Source organism: Enoplosus armatus, chromosome 4 (assembly GCF_043641665.1).
Source record: "Enoplosus armatus isolate fEnoArm2 chromosome 4, fEnoArm2.hap1, whole genome shotgun sequence".
In the NCBI taxonomy this organism is placed as follows: Eukaryota; Metazoa; Chordata; class Actinopteri; order Centrarchiformes; family Enoplosidae; genus Enoplosus; species Enoplosus armatus.
In genome coordinates this window covers 9,894,312-9,911,030 of record NC_092183.1, presented here as the reverse complement: position 1 = coordinate 9,911,030, position 16,719 = coordinate 9,894,312, and the positions used below count along the sequence as shown (strand labels likewise).

Sequence of the window (16,719 nt, the reverse complement as noted above, 5' to 3'; positions counted from 1 at the left end):
TGGAGTGAGGAGTCCATCACATTACTAGTTACAGAGAGAATTGTTGGTGATTACAACACATACCACGTAAATTTGAATCTGGCCAGGGACTTTTGTTGCACGTCATACCCCCTCCTTTTGTTCCTTCTCCCCATGTTTCCTTTCTGTATTTACACTGTCACTATCTAATAAAGGCAAAATGCAAAAACAATTATAAAGAAATCCTATTCGAACATTTTTAGTCACGCAAACAACAGCTCTATCACAAAATTTCATAGGAAATCGAAGTGATACACAACTTTACACAACAATTATATTTACAATCTGCTCGGTTGCAAGCAGCTGTACTGTTTTTATCCCTCTGTTGTTCAAACTGTTACAGGGGGGTGGACACAATATAATGAACACCTGTGAAATCTATTGCAATCCAACACAATCGCCCATTCCTGTAACAAATACTACCTTGTGAAGCTTATAATATAAGACTGTTCCAAGGAGGTATTGGAGAAAAATACAACTGACATTTTTCAATATAATGCAATCTGGTACAAATGACGGCCCCCACAGTATCCAAACAACACATTTCTGACAGTCTGGCAAAACCTTTAAAATTAGAAGCTGGTTGTAACTGGTTATTCCACGGGTGTTGGAAAAAAGTGGAAAACGTAAGTTCACAATTTATAAGTACAAGTTCTCATCACTTCACGCTGCAAGTTAGATGTATATACATTAGCAGGGCCGGCTCTGGGCATAGGCGAACTAGGCGGTCGCCTAGGGCGCCACCTGCCGGAGGGGGCGCCGCTCGGCTGTTGTTATTAATGTTATAATGTTTGCCGTGTATGCGCGCGCAAAATCATAATCTCGCCTAGGGCACCAAAATGACTAGGGCCGGCACTGTACATTAGGTTTTTAATTATACCACATAGAGATATGTTGCACATATATCTGCGTTTCCTCCATGTGTTCATGCTTCTGTACTTCTGTACAGAAAATAAAACAAAAAACTTGCTGATAAAGAAAAAATCCCTATGCTTTTATTAAGAAAGAAAAAAAACTCCTTCTGCTGTGAATCAAGTGAATTGCACCTGGAGTTGACACAAATTGTGTTGACAACACAAAGAATCTATCTGGGAAGAACCAACCTTCGCATCCTTTTTGATGCTATCTCCTGCGTTTGATCGCAAGACATGAAACAACACAAACACACTGAACAGTAAAATAGGCACTTGAAAGGGACAATATTGTCAAAGACTAGGGACATATTGAGTGACAGCTTTTTAGCTCTTTGAGGCCTTTGCTCTCTTGCTGGGCAGCAAGCTGATGTCTCCTCTCTTTGTCTCAGATGTGAGGCTCTTGTGATTGTGACAATAGTTCTGACCTTGACTTCACAAGTGTACCTTAATGGAAATGCTGGTTGATTGTTGTGTCATGGCGCACAATAGAAAAGAGATAATTAATGCATGGGTATCTGTGGAAAACATCTTTATTTCTAACAATACAGAGGCTTCATGATGTCATACTTGCACATTCCTAGGCTTTTGGTTGTGATGGAAAACATGCTGGTATCATTATTTGCATTTTACCTGAGAATACAGATGCAAATTGTGTTAAATTCAAAATTCACCATGTCTACTATTATAGTCATTGTGGTCTTTGTGTCGAAATGTAATTGATGTAAGTCTGGAAAAACCTGCAGGAAAAGAGAAAGTTTAAGCAGTCCACAGATGATGTAAAATGAGCGGAAAAGTATTCCACTGTCATTGTGAATATTCTTCACCTGCCTCAATTCCACACACACAAAAGGAAAAGAGAAAAAAAAGCTTGAAGTAGTAGTGTTTTATTCATCTTTATGTAAATCCAGTCATTTACGGTTGCCTTGACAAATCAGGAATCAAGAGTGTCAACATCTAGCAGAGAAGAAAAGTGCATATGGGGATTACAAAAGAACAGAAACAGAACAAAAAGAGGCCGAGGGAGAAACTCTCCATCGATTTAAGTCTACAAATCCTGACAAGGGTAAAATGAACATGTTTTTAATTGTCTGAAATCTCTATATGCTGTAGAAAGTTTACAGTTCTACTCAAATCCTAAGCTCAGTAAGCTATTGTTCATATCTGACTGACTGTGTGGAGGCTGAGCCCAGAGCTGGTTCACACCATAGAAAAATACCCTGGTTATTTGCATTTGTAACTGTAAACTACTGAGTTTCTATAGAATAAATGAAAAAGGATCAACTCTTACCTACCAACTTCTACTGGCCCTGGCTATAGGCCCAAGCCAGTTTTTTTCTTTACATCCTACACCACTAAGAAAGATAAATCCCTCATTGCAATGCTACATAGATAATGTTACAAGTATATGCTCAAAACTGATAATAGGCTAAGTAAATCCCACACAGTATTTATTTATATGTATATATCAGATCAAATAATGGGAATATGGTATCAGATAAACATTTCTTTAGTAAATTCTGGGTCGATTTCAGGTTGCTAACTGGATGGCAATTGCCTACTAACCACGTAAGGCAACGTTTCCTCTTACCTGTCGTCACGGTGGCTGTGGTTAATGTTCTGATAACATGACCCAGGGTGTTTAAGTAAAGGCAACTTATATTTCAAGCACTGTTTGATGTCATTCTGTACTGACTCAAGGTAAGGCTCAGTCAACCCCAAAGTATATGCATGGCATCAAAAACAGCATTGTTCCCAAGACATAGAGAGGCTAATTTCAACGTCAGATTATCTGCAGACAATGTCTCTTCATCTGAAAAAATAACATGAGGATCTCAATGTAAACACGCTGTTTTTGAGAAATAATCAATGCTGTTTTCTGGCCATGCATTAGCCAGGAGTTTGACTGATTCTGGCCTGACTCTTTCTTGTGTACCATGACAATGTGCATATTAAGTCACAGAAAAGAGCTCTGTCCTTCAAATGGGAGCCTTTTCAACATTTCAACATACGTATGAGTCCACAAATTCCTTTAACACTGTACTGAACATCCAAGGAAGGAAAAATCTTCTAAATGGACAAAACAAACATGGAACACAGATTTCTCAAAACGCCTCATGAGAGTTCTGAAGCCCCGGCAGTTCAGTTGTCTTCTGGACTGAAGTTGTCGTCTCCTCATTTCCATGTCTCTGCTCTGTCTTGTGCGATCTCACTGCAGCAGTTGAGTTCAGTTGGGAGGAAGCAAACACTGCGGAGGGCTGACATGGGCGCAGTGCTCAGGAACATCGGTTCCAGTTGGAGGCGACAAACCATTTTTAATCTATTGTCTATTATAAACAACTCTGGTCCAACCATCGCTGAATGTCTTTGATTCAGGGATGCGTCACTTAGTTTGGATCTCTCTCACGTGATAAAGCCCCCCCCCCCCCCCCCATGGATCTTTACCTTTACTCCATTCGAGGTGACGCGGAGGACTTAAAACGTATGAGGCTCAATGCTATATCAACTGAGTAACACTCACTTAAAATAGATATCAAATAACACTTGTTAGTGCTTTGCTTTGCACCAAGATAAACTAGTCTGTGAATATTTGTTGCATGGAATCTGACTTACAGCCGATGATGATGAGGACGATTCAGTCAAGTTGACTAAAACCAGAGTGGTGGGTGTTTGAAGTCTCACTTAATTATAAAATACCAGGAGGCCCATATTTGACTTAAATTATTAAAATGGGAGATTTGCTTCAAATGAAACAGTTGATGGACTGGAACTTTGTCTGCGAGTGAGTAGCTACATGTTCACATGCATGTTTGAACAGTGGATGAGAAGCAAACATGACTGAGCTGCAAATATTGTGAATGTGTGTCTGTACACAAAAAGGTCCTCTGTGTGTGTGTCTGTGTGTCTGTGTGTGTGTGTGTGTGTGTGTGTGTGTGTGTGTGTGTGTGATCCAGCAGTAGCTACGAAGTGTTCGACGTGTTGGGGCTCCAGCCCATTTGATAAGCTCTCTCCAGGGTTCTCTTGCAGTCCTGCATCACCGTGCTGAAAACAATGTGAGGGTACTGGACCACCAGTCTCTCCACCGTCTCCTCGTTCACCTGCAAAACACACACACAAACACACACGGTGTTAATATGATGCGCAAATGATCACATTTCAATGACAATACATTTTACAATTTTTTTTTTTTTTACTATTAGTGGGCGTTGGCAAATCAATCTTAACTCAAGGTCCACTTACTCATTTGTTTTCGAGGACTGAGGACTTTGTCCCCCATCAGTTACATTGAAGCACATTAGGAAGGGATCTTTTAATGGCCGGTATGAACAGGAGGAATTACTACAGCAAGCAAAATCTGTTTTAATGTTCATATGAACATTTGAATATTATTTAATACAGACCAGAAAAATGTTGAACCCATTCTTTAAAGATTGTGGGCCACTTGGCTGATTGGTTGTTTGAACTCCTGGTTAGATGTTATTGGTTGTTGTACCTATTGTTACTTCATTTATTAAAATTGCATTGTTAGTAAATGTAGGTATTCATGATATTGGTAAATTGAAAAATTGGGTGCAGTGTCCAGCCCTGTGTTAACACACTGAGCATGTAAAGTCAACCAATCAAGCACTTCATTTCAGAATCATTCAAGAGTCCTTCACTCAGTATCAGAACAGATTTCCAGGGAGTCCTGGGTAGATTAAAAAGAGGCAATCAGCTTAAAAACCATATGAATGTAAGAGAAATATTGCTTTAGGTAGATAAATACAGATTTTTAAATAACTTGATCTAAATGGAGTAATTTAAAAATCTGTCGACCGTCTGCATCGTCCCATGATGCCTTATTAAGATAAACAGTAACACAGATTGAACTGTTAGTGCCCTGTCAAAATGGCAGTGTACTGTACTCGACTAATATGAAGGATAGGCAATTTCTTAAAAGCATAGAGTGCACATATACACACACAATTGGACTATGGCTATGGGGTTAGCACCAGAGGACAGCTGAGCTCACCAGGCTAATGAGGCCTTCGTGTTCTCAGAGGACTAGAAAGACAAGCGGCTAATAGCCACTCCTGCACTTCTCTGCCAGTCTAACACTCTGTCAGACCGTTACTGAGAGCCAAGAGTGAGAGAGCCTGAGAATCTGACAAAGAGCAGAGGCAGAGTAACCCAGGAGACCTTGAGGGGTTAACCGCAACCCACCCAGAACCAACCCCCGCCCACCCGCAAGCATGACACTTTCCAGGGGAAATTATGTATAAACACTCACACACATGTTGAGCACACAGTCATCCGTTGTTGCCAAAGCAGTGACAAAGTGTTTCACAGTTTTCCCCGAGCTCATTGCCCGGGAGCCCTTTGCTTTCTGTGTTTTCTGGAAGAAAAGTCTTGCATGGTAAGAGTTCCCTGGCTCTCGCTCAGGTTATAATCTATTTTGGTTGTCATTTTCTGTCTAATTCCTTCTTTCTCTTCATCAAACATACTATCAGCAATTCCTTGCCCAGTAGAGAAATTGAGAAAACAAATGGACAGACAGATGGACAAAAAGATCGACAATCAGGATAAAACCAGCCGAATCCGAGAGAGAAATAAGTGTGTTTGAGCAAACAGACCACCGATGCCTCTCAGGTCACAGAGGGAAGATGGAAACTCTGCACAGCACTAGCGAATTCAATAAGACTAAAAGGCAACAACAGCCTGTTAGCTTTCCCTTTGATTGCCAAGGAAGAAATAGTGAGCTGGAGTTCAGGTTCTTGACGCCAACACACAGAGGCTTAACAGACTCTTTCAGGATACCGTCGATACAGGAAAAAAATAAAATAAAATTAAGACCACAGGGTCAAAAGGTCTTTCCTGCTTTCATCTGTTTTTTGTTTTTCTGATCAGACGGTATGAGAAAATTTGGAGAGTAAGTGCCAAAACAGTCCTGCCTCAGGTCTCTCTCCAGTCAGTGTTGAAGAGAAAGACAACAGAGGCGGAAGGCTTTTAAATTTGAAATAATACTCTGACACCTCAACCGCCAGAAAAGTTCATTAAATCTGCGGGAAAGAGTGGAAATGAGAAAATTCAAGCAACCCTTTCAGTGCTGTGATCAATGATTCATTAGTAAAGCTGATGCATTAATAAAACAGTGTTTCAGGATATTGCCTTTAAGAATTCACATTATTATTATTATTAGGAGATAATGTGAGTATTCCAACTCTCAGACAGTTTTACAAAACAAACTACCACATTCTCTCCTGAAAAGATCAAACTCAGCAAGGGACGCAGTAATGTTGACCATACTGGAAACCTTTTGGATATTTTATAATATTCACACAGGGCATGAAACAGGATATAATCTGCCTTTTTCTACATGGTTTCATTAGATTCACTGGCTGAGCCAAAAGTAACCTATGGAGCACATTTTATTGTTACAATAAGTGCATTTCCATCCACCTGTTTTCATGCACAGAAAAAAAACGCAGTGGCTGAGGTGGAAAAGTTAAAAATCGATAAAAAACTAACTGTAACAAAGTCCAATGGAAACAGACTTGGCGAATGAGTACTGATGTACATAAAGCATGTGACTTAAGCTTCCACTGAAGGGATGAAAAATGGCGGCAGACAAAAACTTGAACAGATGAGGAGACCTTCAATCAATCAATACACAAGACGAACATAAATGCAATATTTCTGTTACCCTTTGCATAATCTTTGTTCATTCGAGGTTTGACTGGTGCTCTGTTAGTTACGTCATGTTACTGCACCCTCCTCTTCTGCAGTAGTTTAATGGCTGATAGATGGGAGAATGAGCACCATCAACAGTTTATCTCAATGTGCCCAACTCCTAATATTTGCATAGTAGTGGATGTAAATGTGCATTAATTTGCTTTTTTTTGCCAATTTGTTTAGTGAGGCTGAGACTGAGATGGTTATTTTTCGGCTGTAAATTCATCCTTTTGACAAAACTGTTAAATAAATCCTGGCAAAGGCAGCAAATCAAGTCCATTTTAATAATAAACAGTGGTTCTCAGAAGCAAAGATTAATGCAGTTTATTCTTTCCTTCTTTTGAGATTTGACCCGGGTGTCTGACCACATTACCCACTTGAATCATGAATTAAGAGCTTTTCATTGACTGTCTCGTCTGTCGACTCTTGGATCCTTTTCAACAAATTTAGGAAATGGCCCTAAATGGTGATCATTAGCTTTTATGTGATGGTGGATAACCCTTGCACCTGATTTTTCTCTTTTTAAAATTGTTTTTGGGGGACATTTAATGCCTTTATGAGGTAGCTGTAGTGGAGAGATGACAGGAAACGAGGGAGAGAGAGATGCAACAAAGGTGCCTGGCCAAATTTGAACCGGGAATGTTGTGATTCGTGGTAAGCGTCTTAAGCCCTGAGCCACAGGGGAAACACCACACCTGTTTGCCTACAAAGAGGGCCACATGTTGCCTTCACTGAGGACCAAAGCAGGAGCAGAAGAGCAGCTTAACCCAGGCCTCCAAACGCTGCTACTACAGAGAGAAGTTAAGTTTGTTTTGACATATGGCTGAGCCTCATTAGCAGATAAAATGACAAAGCCCTGATTGCCTTCATAACATATTATGCTATATTCTTGAAAAGAGAATGAAACATCCCCCAGCTCGTTAATCAGGGCTTAATTACAATTAAAACAGATCTAAAGAATAGACCTGTCAAACTGATGGGAGGCCATAACATTCATTAATGCTAATTTAGTGCAGCTCCACTTGCTGAGCAAACATGGCACACACAAAATGGCTCCCAATCAAAACGCTGAATCATTTCCTAATTGCTGGTTGCAGAAACACTAAATGTTTGAGTTGCAACAAGTTCACTTTGATGGAAATCATGAAAAGATTAACTATTGCACTGACCTGTGCAACATTAGTCTTTTTATGTTGTTTGTTGTGAAATGTAATTACTGTCACATACAGAGGGCGTCAAATTATTGGAATTCAAACATCTTATTGTGGCAGAGGCAAAAGCCAATCAAGATGAATAAAAATGATTTACTGTCAATCAAATCCAAGCCTGTATACATTTTAAATGGTTACAGCGCAGCACAGAAACTCCTTGTACCTGATTTGAGATTTATTTTAATTCATTGGCATCTTGGAATGACATATGCCTTCGTTCATTTTTAAAACAACTTATTGCCGTTGGACAGAAAATCTTGTTGACAGAAAATCAGTTGGCAGAGGGAATTTATACATCACAGCATCCATTAACTCTCCTCTACTGCACAAACATGACAAGCAGAGTTACTGTAAGTCTTTTTTCAGGCCTAAAAACAACAGCCTCCTGTAAAAGAAACTCTTTCCTAGCGAGCGTTCCCAGAGTTCACAGCTACAATCCTTCCCTTTCCAGAACAAGGCTGTGTGCCCTTTGCATGGCTCTGTGGTATGTTGAATGAGATGTGATGACATCACCACACCTGCTTGGTATTTGCGGCTCAGAGCTGATGTTAGACATGAAGGTCAGAACGAATGCTCTGGGTAACTGGCTGGCAGAGAGGGGAGTCCTCTGGTTACAACAGTTGTGCCACTGACTCCTTCAAACTAATGATTCAGCTGTTTCTTCCTAGAGTGAAATTTTCAAAACTGTGCTTAACGATATTTTGTTGCTAGGCAACATAAGCTTAAAAATGCTGTCAGAAAGCACTGGAGCCTCTGGTGACTGGAATGGTTTCTTTTCTTTTACCCCATACAGTCCTGATCCAGTGTACTGTACCGTACAACCCCTCCTCCACGCCTGCTGCCAAGTCTGTAGGAGAGCCATATGATAGAGCAGATCACTACTCACTGATGATTCTAATCTCTGAGAAGCATCTGGGAGCGCAGCCACAGCTATCTGGAGCGAGGCCTATACTTATGATATTTTCCCCCATTTTAACTTCAAAGATACTGCCCTGTAGATCTAAGTGCGGTGTAATGCATGCTGACGGGTAATGCGCCGTTGTCAGGGTTTACAAGAGGGTGAGAGGGGAATGAGGGGAAAACAAAAAGATGCATGTCTGATATGCTGTACAGCAAAGAGCACCTTTTATTTGAACATGCTGTACAGTAAAAGTGAATAGTTTACAGGGTTGTGTGTGTGAGCGTCCGTTGACAACTGCTCCTCTACTTTTACATGTGACGGCTGAAGGTAAGTGACGGCAAGTTGCCGGGCTGACCCCTGCTCTCTCCTGGAGTGCTCTCTTGAGCTCTTTTTTTTAAAACTGATCCTCTAATGTAAATGCACTCTATCACCACGTAAAGTATACATTTACCGCAAGGGCTTGGGCCTTCCCCTAGTAAGCAGCGCAGTAAAACACGTCGTAAAGATGACTAATGCAGCCGCAGTTCACATTTTCAGTGGGAAAAAGAAGAACAGCGTCGTAAATCGATAATCAGATACACAAACACGAAGATGCATATCATATTAGACCAGCGTGGTGAGAACACCCTCTGAGTGCTCCAAGCAATCAAGGTAGGGAAATGGAATAAAGACAGAGGGAGAGAGTTTAGGAAATAGAAGGCTAAAAAAAATATGGCCTCTGCTCCTTCGGAATATATCAAACCCACTGAGCACTGTATTGTACGTAGCAACAATGACCCAGGAAATAGCAATAAAACACTGACTGTTGATTTTGAACAACTGAATTTAAATGAATGTGCATGCAGATATCAGAAAATACTGATGTGTTCAATGGTCCTTTTAATATGACAAAAAAAAAACATCTTTCATATAAATTCTTTTAATTTCCTCTGTGTTTTCATTACATTCAGGACAGGTCTGCAGGGTTCTTTTTTCTTTTTCTTCTTCTTCTTTCGCCCATTTTCTTTGGCCATGTGGCCGCCATTGCTAGTCCCAGGTCCATAAAGAGAGACAAATACCCCCCGTTCCCTGTCTACTCCCATGTAGAGAGTGTATCAGTCAACCAGTAAATACATTTAAGGTAAATGTTTAAAAAGCCTGTTTAGGCAGCAGAAGAATGCAGTGCATCAGGTCTTAGTAAAAGGCACCTTAAACAAGTCTGGATTTAAACAGGACAGATTTATAGCCTTCTTTAAACTGCTCAGAGGAAAAGCCCCGGTTGTAAAGTTTCTAAACGAGCGACTGGACAACTGAAAGATAGTTCTCAGTCTCTGATAAGAGGGAGAGGAATGTATGGAAGAGAAAGAAAATAACAAAGCAGAGGATTTTAGAAGTGTAGAGACAGAAAAGAGGTCGCCACAAACTTATTCTGAAGGATTCAATATTTCTAAATGAACTATTGATGCATTGGCTAGGAAGCTTAAGGAATAGACTGCTCTTTACCGAGGAAAGCCTGAGCTCAAACATTTTGATTTAGTCTCAGAAAGCCAAGCGACCCTCACAGAAATCTGCAGTGCATGGCTCTGAATGTGCTTTTAAAAACCAGGTCAGGCGCCGCTTGCGACAACTAAGGTCTGGTCCCGCTCACACACCCTCATCCCTGCACAATATCAGACAGCAACAGAACTGAAAAGCAGGGTGTCAGTGCGCACACACACACACACACACACACACACACACACGGAGGAATGGGGGCTCAACTGAACAGGGTCAGAGAAAGAGGTTCTGGAGGCCAGGTTTGTAAACCCCACACTCCATCACGCGTGACAAAGGTAACTAAAGGAATGTGTACGAGGCTCAGCCCAATCCCTCTCTCTACGCCGGCCTTCTTATCTCTGCAGACTGGGGGAAAACATTCCATAACTCAAGAGGCTTTCCACAATTTATTTGTTAGTCTCAGAAAAGAAAACACGGCAAAACACTATCACAGCTACATCTATTAGGTAGAACCAAAATAAAGCTAATTCACATGGGAGGTGTTGTGGTGACACGGTGAACTAACAAGCCTTAGAGTTAAATTTGATGTTGATGTCCATTTAATTTGTATTTAATAGTTCAAATGAAGTGCTATAATAGCATGAAATTATGCTTTAATTAATCTGGAGCAAAATAAGACAGAATATGGATGCAACCACAATTAACGTTTATCTTACAAATAAGATACAGTGAGTTAGATTATATTATATATTATATTATGTTAGATGCATTCATCTTTTTACTCTAATAAAGAATACGGTGATCTAAGATAGAGGTCCTCACATGTCCACTAGTTACTACTTCCTAGTTACCAAGACCAGGGACCAGGTCCACGTAGGGTCCGATTCTATTGCAGCAGGTCTTCGGTGTGTGGGTCAATATGCCTAATACCCACGTGGATCCAAGTGGACTCTCTATAAACTCTGATTACATGCTGCATCATAATATCATAATCATGGGAGGAGAGAAATGTGGGTTTTGAAGCGAAATGCAGAGAATAAACTGAAAAGTGGTCTGTTCAAGTTGACCACATTTTGGATTGGGTCCAATTATTCTAGGATCTATTTTGGACACGGTCTGACTGTCCTCAAGTCCTTTTCAGATGGATTTTCTCATGAAATATATATAATTTATTATTTATATCTATTCATATTAATATTAATTTAATTTTAATACAACATTTCGGACCAATGGAGACCTCTAAGCTCTTTTGCCATACACACTGAATCTGTATAACATAAATATAACCTTAGCAGCACTTCACTTAATGTACATTATTTAAATTGTTGGCCTTGTTAAAAACAGAGAGAGAGCACAAGAGAAAGAAAGAGACAGAGGAGTCGTGACAGAGTGACAAGCACAGAGAGAGAACCAGAGACAAATGTGAGTTCAGACAACTTCTCCCTCTTCAAATGGCAAATAGCACAATGTAGTAAGGTGGGTAGACACACACACACACACACACACATCCAGAAACTATAGGAAATTCCAGAGCGGCTTACTGGAGGTCAGACACAAGCAGAATTCCTTAAAGATAATCACAACAAAGCTACTGTGTTTAATTTTTTGCCTTGCATGACTCCCTTGTTCTTCAGAATAAATAAAGAACAAGGACAGCCTGACCCTGTCCTTTCAGAGAACACCGTGATACAAAATTCATAGTGACTCTTTAGAGCGAGGAGAGCTTGGATTAGATTTGTGGACTGGTCAGAGTTACAAACAAGGCAGCGAGCAATACCCGTCTGTAAGCCTAACGTGTGCGCACCACCTACTGTAGAGTGATTATTCTGAACAATCAAATGAAGACACTGCAATTAAAGTCAAGCTCTTCTGTACTTAAAAGCTCAACGAAAAACAGTGTGTACACAGGTTTTCTGCCTTTTGTTATATTCACTGTCAGAACAAGAAGAAATCTTGAAGTTTGATGAATCTGTCTTTGAATTCTAGCTCTTGGGTGAAAATTGTTCTTTTTCTCAAATGTTCAGTGAGCAGCCAAAGGTCATAGGAACACTATTTCCGACTACACGCTTTTCCTTTGCAAAACTTATTCAAAGCTTTTACATCCATTGGCTACTCTGTTTGCAATCAATTATGACGCTGGAAATCAATCAGTGGCTTAATTTTCCCAAGCTTGTCTTGATGTGTTAAATTTGTACAGACAGCATTCAGTGAGGGGAGCTACATTGTCATTAGCATTAAATAGCTAATTCATCACCAACACAGTCAGACACTGTGCGTGCAGGCTAAAAATGAGCCGTGACCACCTGCTGCGTCTCCCAATGTCTGGAAGAAAATGCATTGAGCCAAATGTTAGATATTGCCCAAAAACATATCAGGATTGGCAAGTTTGAGTATCCAGGCCACACTGAGTCTCGTCTACTGTCTGCCCATGACTCCATGAGATTATGTTGACCTCCGTTGTGATGAGTAAACAGCACTGGATGAGGGAGAAAGAGGAGGAGGGGGAGAAAAAGGGGGAAGGCTGAAAGACAAGACAGGAGGGGGGGGCAACTTGAATGAACTAATTGAATGAACAAAAGATGTGAGCAGCATCCAAAATTCAAACAACCTTGGCTGTCCTTGCTTAGAGGAGGGTAAGGGAGGGAGAAACAGAGAGACAAAAGGAGGGACGAGGGGTAAAAACGAAGTGAGGGCAAGGTGGAGGGAAGGCAAAGAAATGCATGGGTGTGTGTGTGAGTGTGTGTGAGCCAGGTGAGGTCAGGTTTACGTGTGTGTGCCTGGTAGATTTTTGTTGAAGGGCAGTTCTGAGATTCCCTTCAGATACTCAGTGAACTCTGTCGGTGTCTCACTTTATTTCACCCTCTCTCCTTCACTGTCCCTTGCTCCTGCCCTTTAGAAACAAGATGAAGGGATGATCAGGAGGCGGCTTCACTTAAGACCGCCAATCAATACAGCTCTTCTGTGTGGGATGAGACTCCAAGATTACACTGAAAATCACAAACAGCAAATGACTCTTTCAAACTGCTTTCTCGACTTTGAGCATTCAAGTCTGACCAAAGCCTGGAAAATAGGAACCAGAGAACCTGCCTATCTTCCACTTGACGCTGTGCATGCAGTATCCTTCTTCCATTTCCCCGTCGCTTTAGATGCCTTCAAACTCAGGATCCCTGCCGCTCACAATAACAACACTCATCAAACAAAGTTTTGCTGAACTCCCAAACTCTCATTTCCTAAACGAGAGTTAAAATGCCTCTTAACTCTTCACCATACTTCATCTTTGTTTTCCTCACTCCAAACCTCCAGGCCCTGAACAATTAGGCTCTTGTTTATGTCTGCAAATTGCTGTGCCGTGCCTATCTGTGTATAGTCCCCGGCAGCTGGATGCACCAGTGGAACGGCCATATTGATTGGGATGTCTGTTCTTTTAACAAGGTCTGTCTGGTTGCTCTATCTGGGGGTGCAGCAGTGCTCATACCTGTTCCCCGAACGCCGCTCCACCTCAGTTCAGGTAATAGGAGCACACTTCAAAACTGCTTATACAAAACACTTTTTTGGGGGCCCATTTGTAAAGGGAATAGCCAGCATTCACATTCACACTGTTTCCTTTTATCTAATTATACTTTTATTTTCTCTTGCTTTCTGTCATTTTTTCCCCATTCTTTTTTTCCTCAAGGCCACCCCTTGTTTTACTTTCTATTCTCCCCCCTCATCTCCTCCATTACTATGATAACTCTTACTCTCTCCACCAGCTGTCCCTGAAGGGGCCAGTAGCAGTCAGTGTCATTAGTTTTCCTAGTCCGGCTTCGTGCTGACTATGTGAGTTTGCTCGCCTCTCTGTTTCACAACCTGGACTGCCCATTTGTTTTCACTCTAATGAAGTAGTGGAAAAGAAGCAGGAAGGTATATGTGAAGAGAGGAGAGGAGGAACGTGAAAAAGAGGAGGGGAAAGGAGAGGAGGACAGAGACGAGAGAAGAGGGAATAGACAGGAGAAGAAAGAGGTTGAGAGGGAAAAAAAGAGGTACATTTGAGCAAGCTGTGAAAACGCTTCTAAAGAAAACATTCCACTGAGGCTGAATAAGATCAAAATCCCCAAAGTGATACATCAACAGAGAATGAAGGCTCTAAATGTTCACAGAGGGGCCGGGAGGGCCCATTATAGAGAACAGCAACTTAACACATATAGGAGACATATGAAAACAGTGTCAAGATAAGGAGTGCAATGAGTTACACTGTTCAGTGCTAGGCAGTACAGTGTGTTTCTGCACAAATCAATAAAACTTACTGCTGGATCCCTGTCTCTGTGATCGGACACGTCTTAATTTTGTGGTTTGGCCAAAAAAATGCTATAAATGTTACAGCAGTAGCGTTTGGTTGTTGCTACATCGCTATAATTTTAGTTGAAAATTACCTCAGACGCCAACGCACTGAATTTCACAACTCGAAAGCATAGCCTGGATTAATACATAGTGTTCCATTGTGTATGTGGAAGTGTAGAAAGACGAATTCCTCCCACAGAGAAGACCTAACATTTAACAGTAGACTCACTGGGGAGCCGGGCTTCTCTGAGACACACGCACTGACATATGCGGCACTGCCAAGCAAAAAGGATCCGTTTTTCAGAAGATTAAGGCACTTTTTCCTCGAGTCTTTCAGCCGAATACTTCAAAAGACTGGCACAGTGTCATAGCTGAAAGAGGACAAAATGAATTGATTTGATTATTTTTGGGTGAGTCTGGATCAATCGCATTCTTTCCCCTCGTCAGAACGGGGTCGTTTGCCCCCGAGGGCTGAGGGGGTATAATCATTCGATGCAGGCGGAGCACGCCATTTGCCCAGGCCTGGAGGGGTTTTGATTTCAATGCTCCATTATGAGCTGTGTTAACAGCAAATAACATAAATTCCTCTCTGAGAACACACACAGTTACACACAGCCACGTTGCATTTGCGCACGTATAAACACAGTGAGACACAAAGGAAATCCTTCAGACAGACGTGTAGGGAAGTAGAGAGGAAAGAACACATTCCATACTATTACAGATGTGTATCGCCCAGCTACTGAAAGGAGAGTCTAAATAAGAAAATATCGTGACAATCAAATAGACTTCACTCAGATCTGTGCTTGTGCTGAGTTAAATTCTTCATATCAGTCCAAATGGCAGTGGACACAAAATTCCGGCTGCCTGGCAGTAAAATGTATACAGTACGGAAGCACGTTTGTATAAACTGTGACGGAGGAAATCGATCCTTCACACTGCTCCACATGAGGAGAGCCAGATGGATCCTGTTAACAGTTCTTAAATGAATTCTACACTTTCTAAGTCCTGTGACATTCAGGGAAGCTGTTACATTAAAATTCCCAGCGTTTTGACAATTCCAAACAAATTTACACAGGCCGAGCTGCGCTGCCGAGGCGGAGAGCTGACTAGGCTGTCCACACTGTGTGTCAAGGTTATCACAAGACTGTATGTGTCAAAAACTGACAGGACTCCACATCAGTGTGGGATGAAGCTTTGTAAGGGGGGGGGGGGGGAGTGAGGGAGGGAGAATGATTTATTTTAAATAGCCAAATGTAGGCTGCAGAAGTTAACTGAACATCTGTAAGACAGACAGGCTCAGACTAGCCCTAATGGTGATAAGGCTATGAATGGCTCTTTCTTACTGTGATATTGTCACTAATGGTTGCCAGTTTTTTCTACCTCTGTGTTGTAGTTGTTTGTACTAAATTCCAGCAACATACACATCCTGAACAGAAACCAAGCAAAGTCCTTGTAAGGGAAATATTAACTTTGGAGTATTTGCAATATGTCCAAAACACTGTCAACACAGCTCTCACAAGACATAACTACATGCCAAAGAAGACCACTGTGTGTAAGTGTATATAACAATTTATATTTTGCAATTCAAACATTCGTGGTTGGTACGCAAAGCAAAATTATTTCAGGTTGGGACCCCCTTAGCTACAGTATGTAGTTGGGTATGGGTAAATATTGAGATGGTTCCTCAAGTGTGTAGATCCTGGGAATGAGCTAAACAAATGGAGGTTGTTACGAGTCAAGCTCAATCACATGTAAATACCATCCAAATCAAACATTCTACAGTAAAGTAGTTTTGCCTGGAATGCGCTCCTGTTTTTGTCTCATGTTTTATCATAGAGAATAACCTTCAATACAGTTCTTGAACAACCTAAGAGCACAGAAGAAATATGTACTTCACTGGAGAAGTACTACTGACCTTATATGCTGGTCATTCATTCTGTCAACAGAAGGCTGAAGAAAAAAAAAAAAAGGACATACGGATGCATGGAGAAAGCACAGCTACACCTTACATCTTATTTTAAACAATGGAGAATTTAATGAAATGAGGCATGGGGAAAAAAATTCAAATGGATTTGTCAACATAAAGAAGAGACGCTGTGGCTGAGAGAAATCTAAACTTAAGTAATTTGCACAAGACTTTCATTATGTGGGAACCTTGTGGAATTGAGAGTTA

General features: G+C 41.1%; 1 protein-coding gene across 1 annotated transcript in view; it reads right to left on the bottom strand.

Annotated features, from left to right (window-relative positions):
- Nucleotides 1-3,666: 3,666 nt before the first annotated feature.
- Nucleotides 3,667-16,719, bottom strand: part of fbxl17 (F-box and leucine-rich repeat protein 17) — a 201,401-nt gene continuing 188,348 nt past the window's right edge. The window contains exon 10 of the mRNA XM_070904926.1: nucleotides 3,667-4,027. Within this exon, the coding sequence (XP_070761027.1) occupies nucleotides 3,890-4,027 (138 nt within the window). The 3' untranslated portion in view covers nucleotides 3,667-3,889. The remainder of the gene's footprint in view (nucleotides 4,028-16,719) is intronic.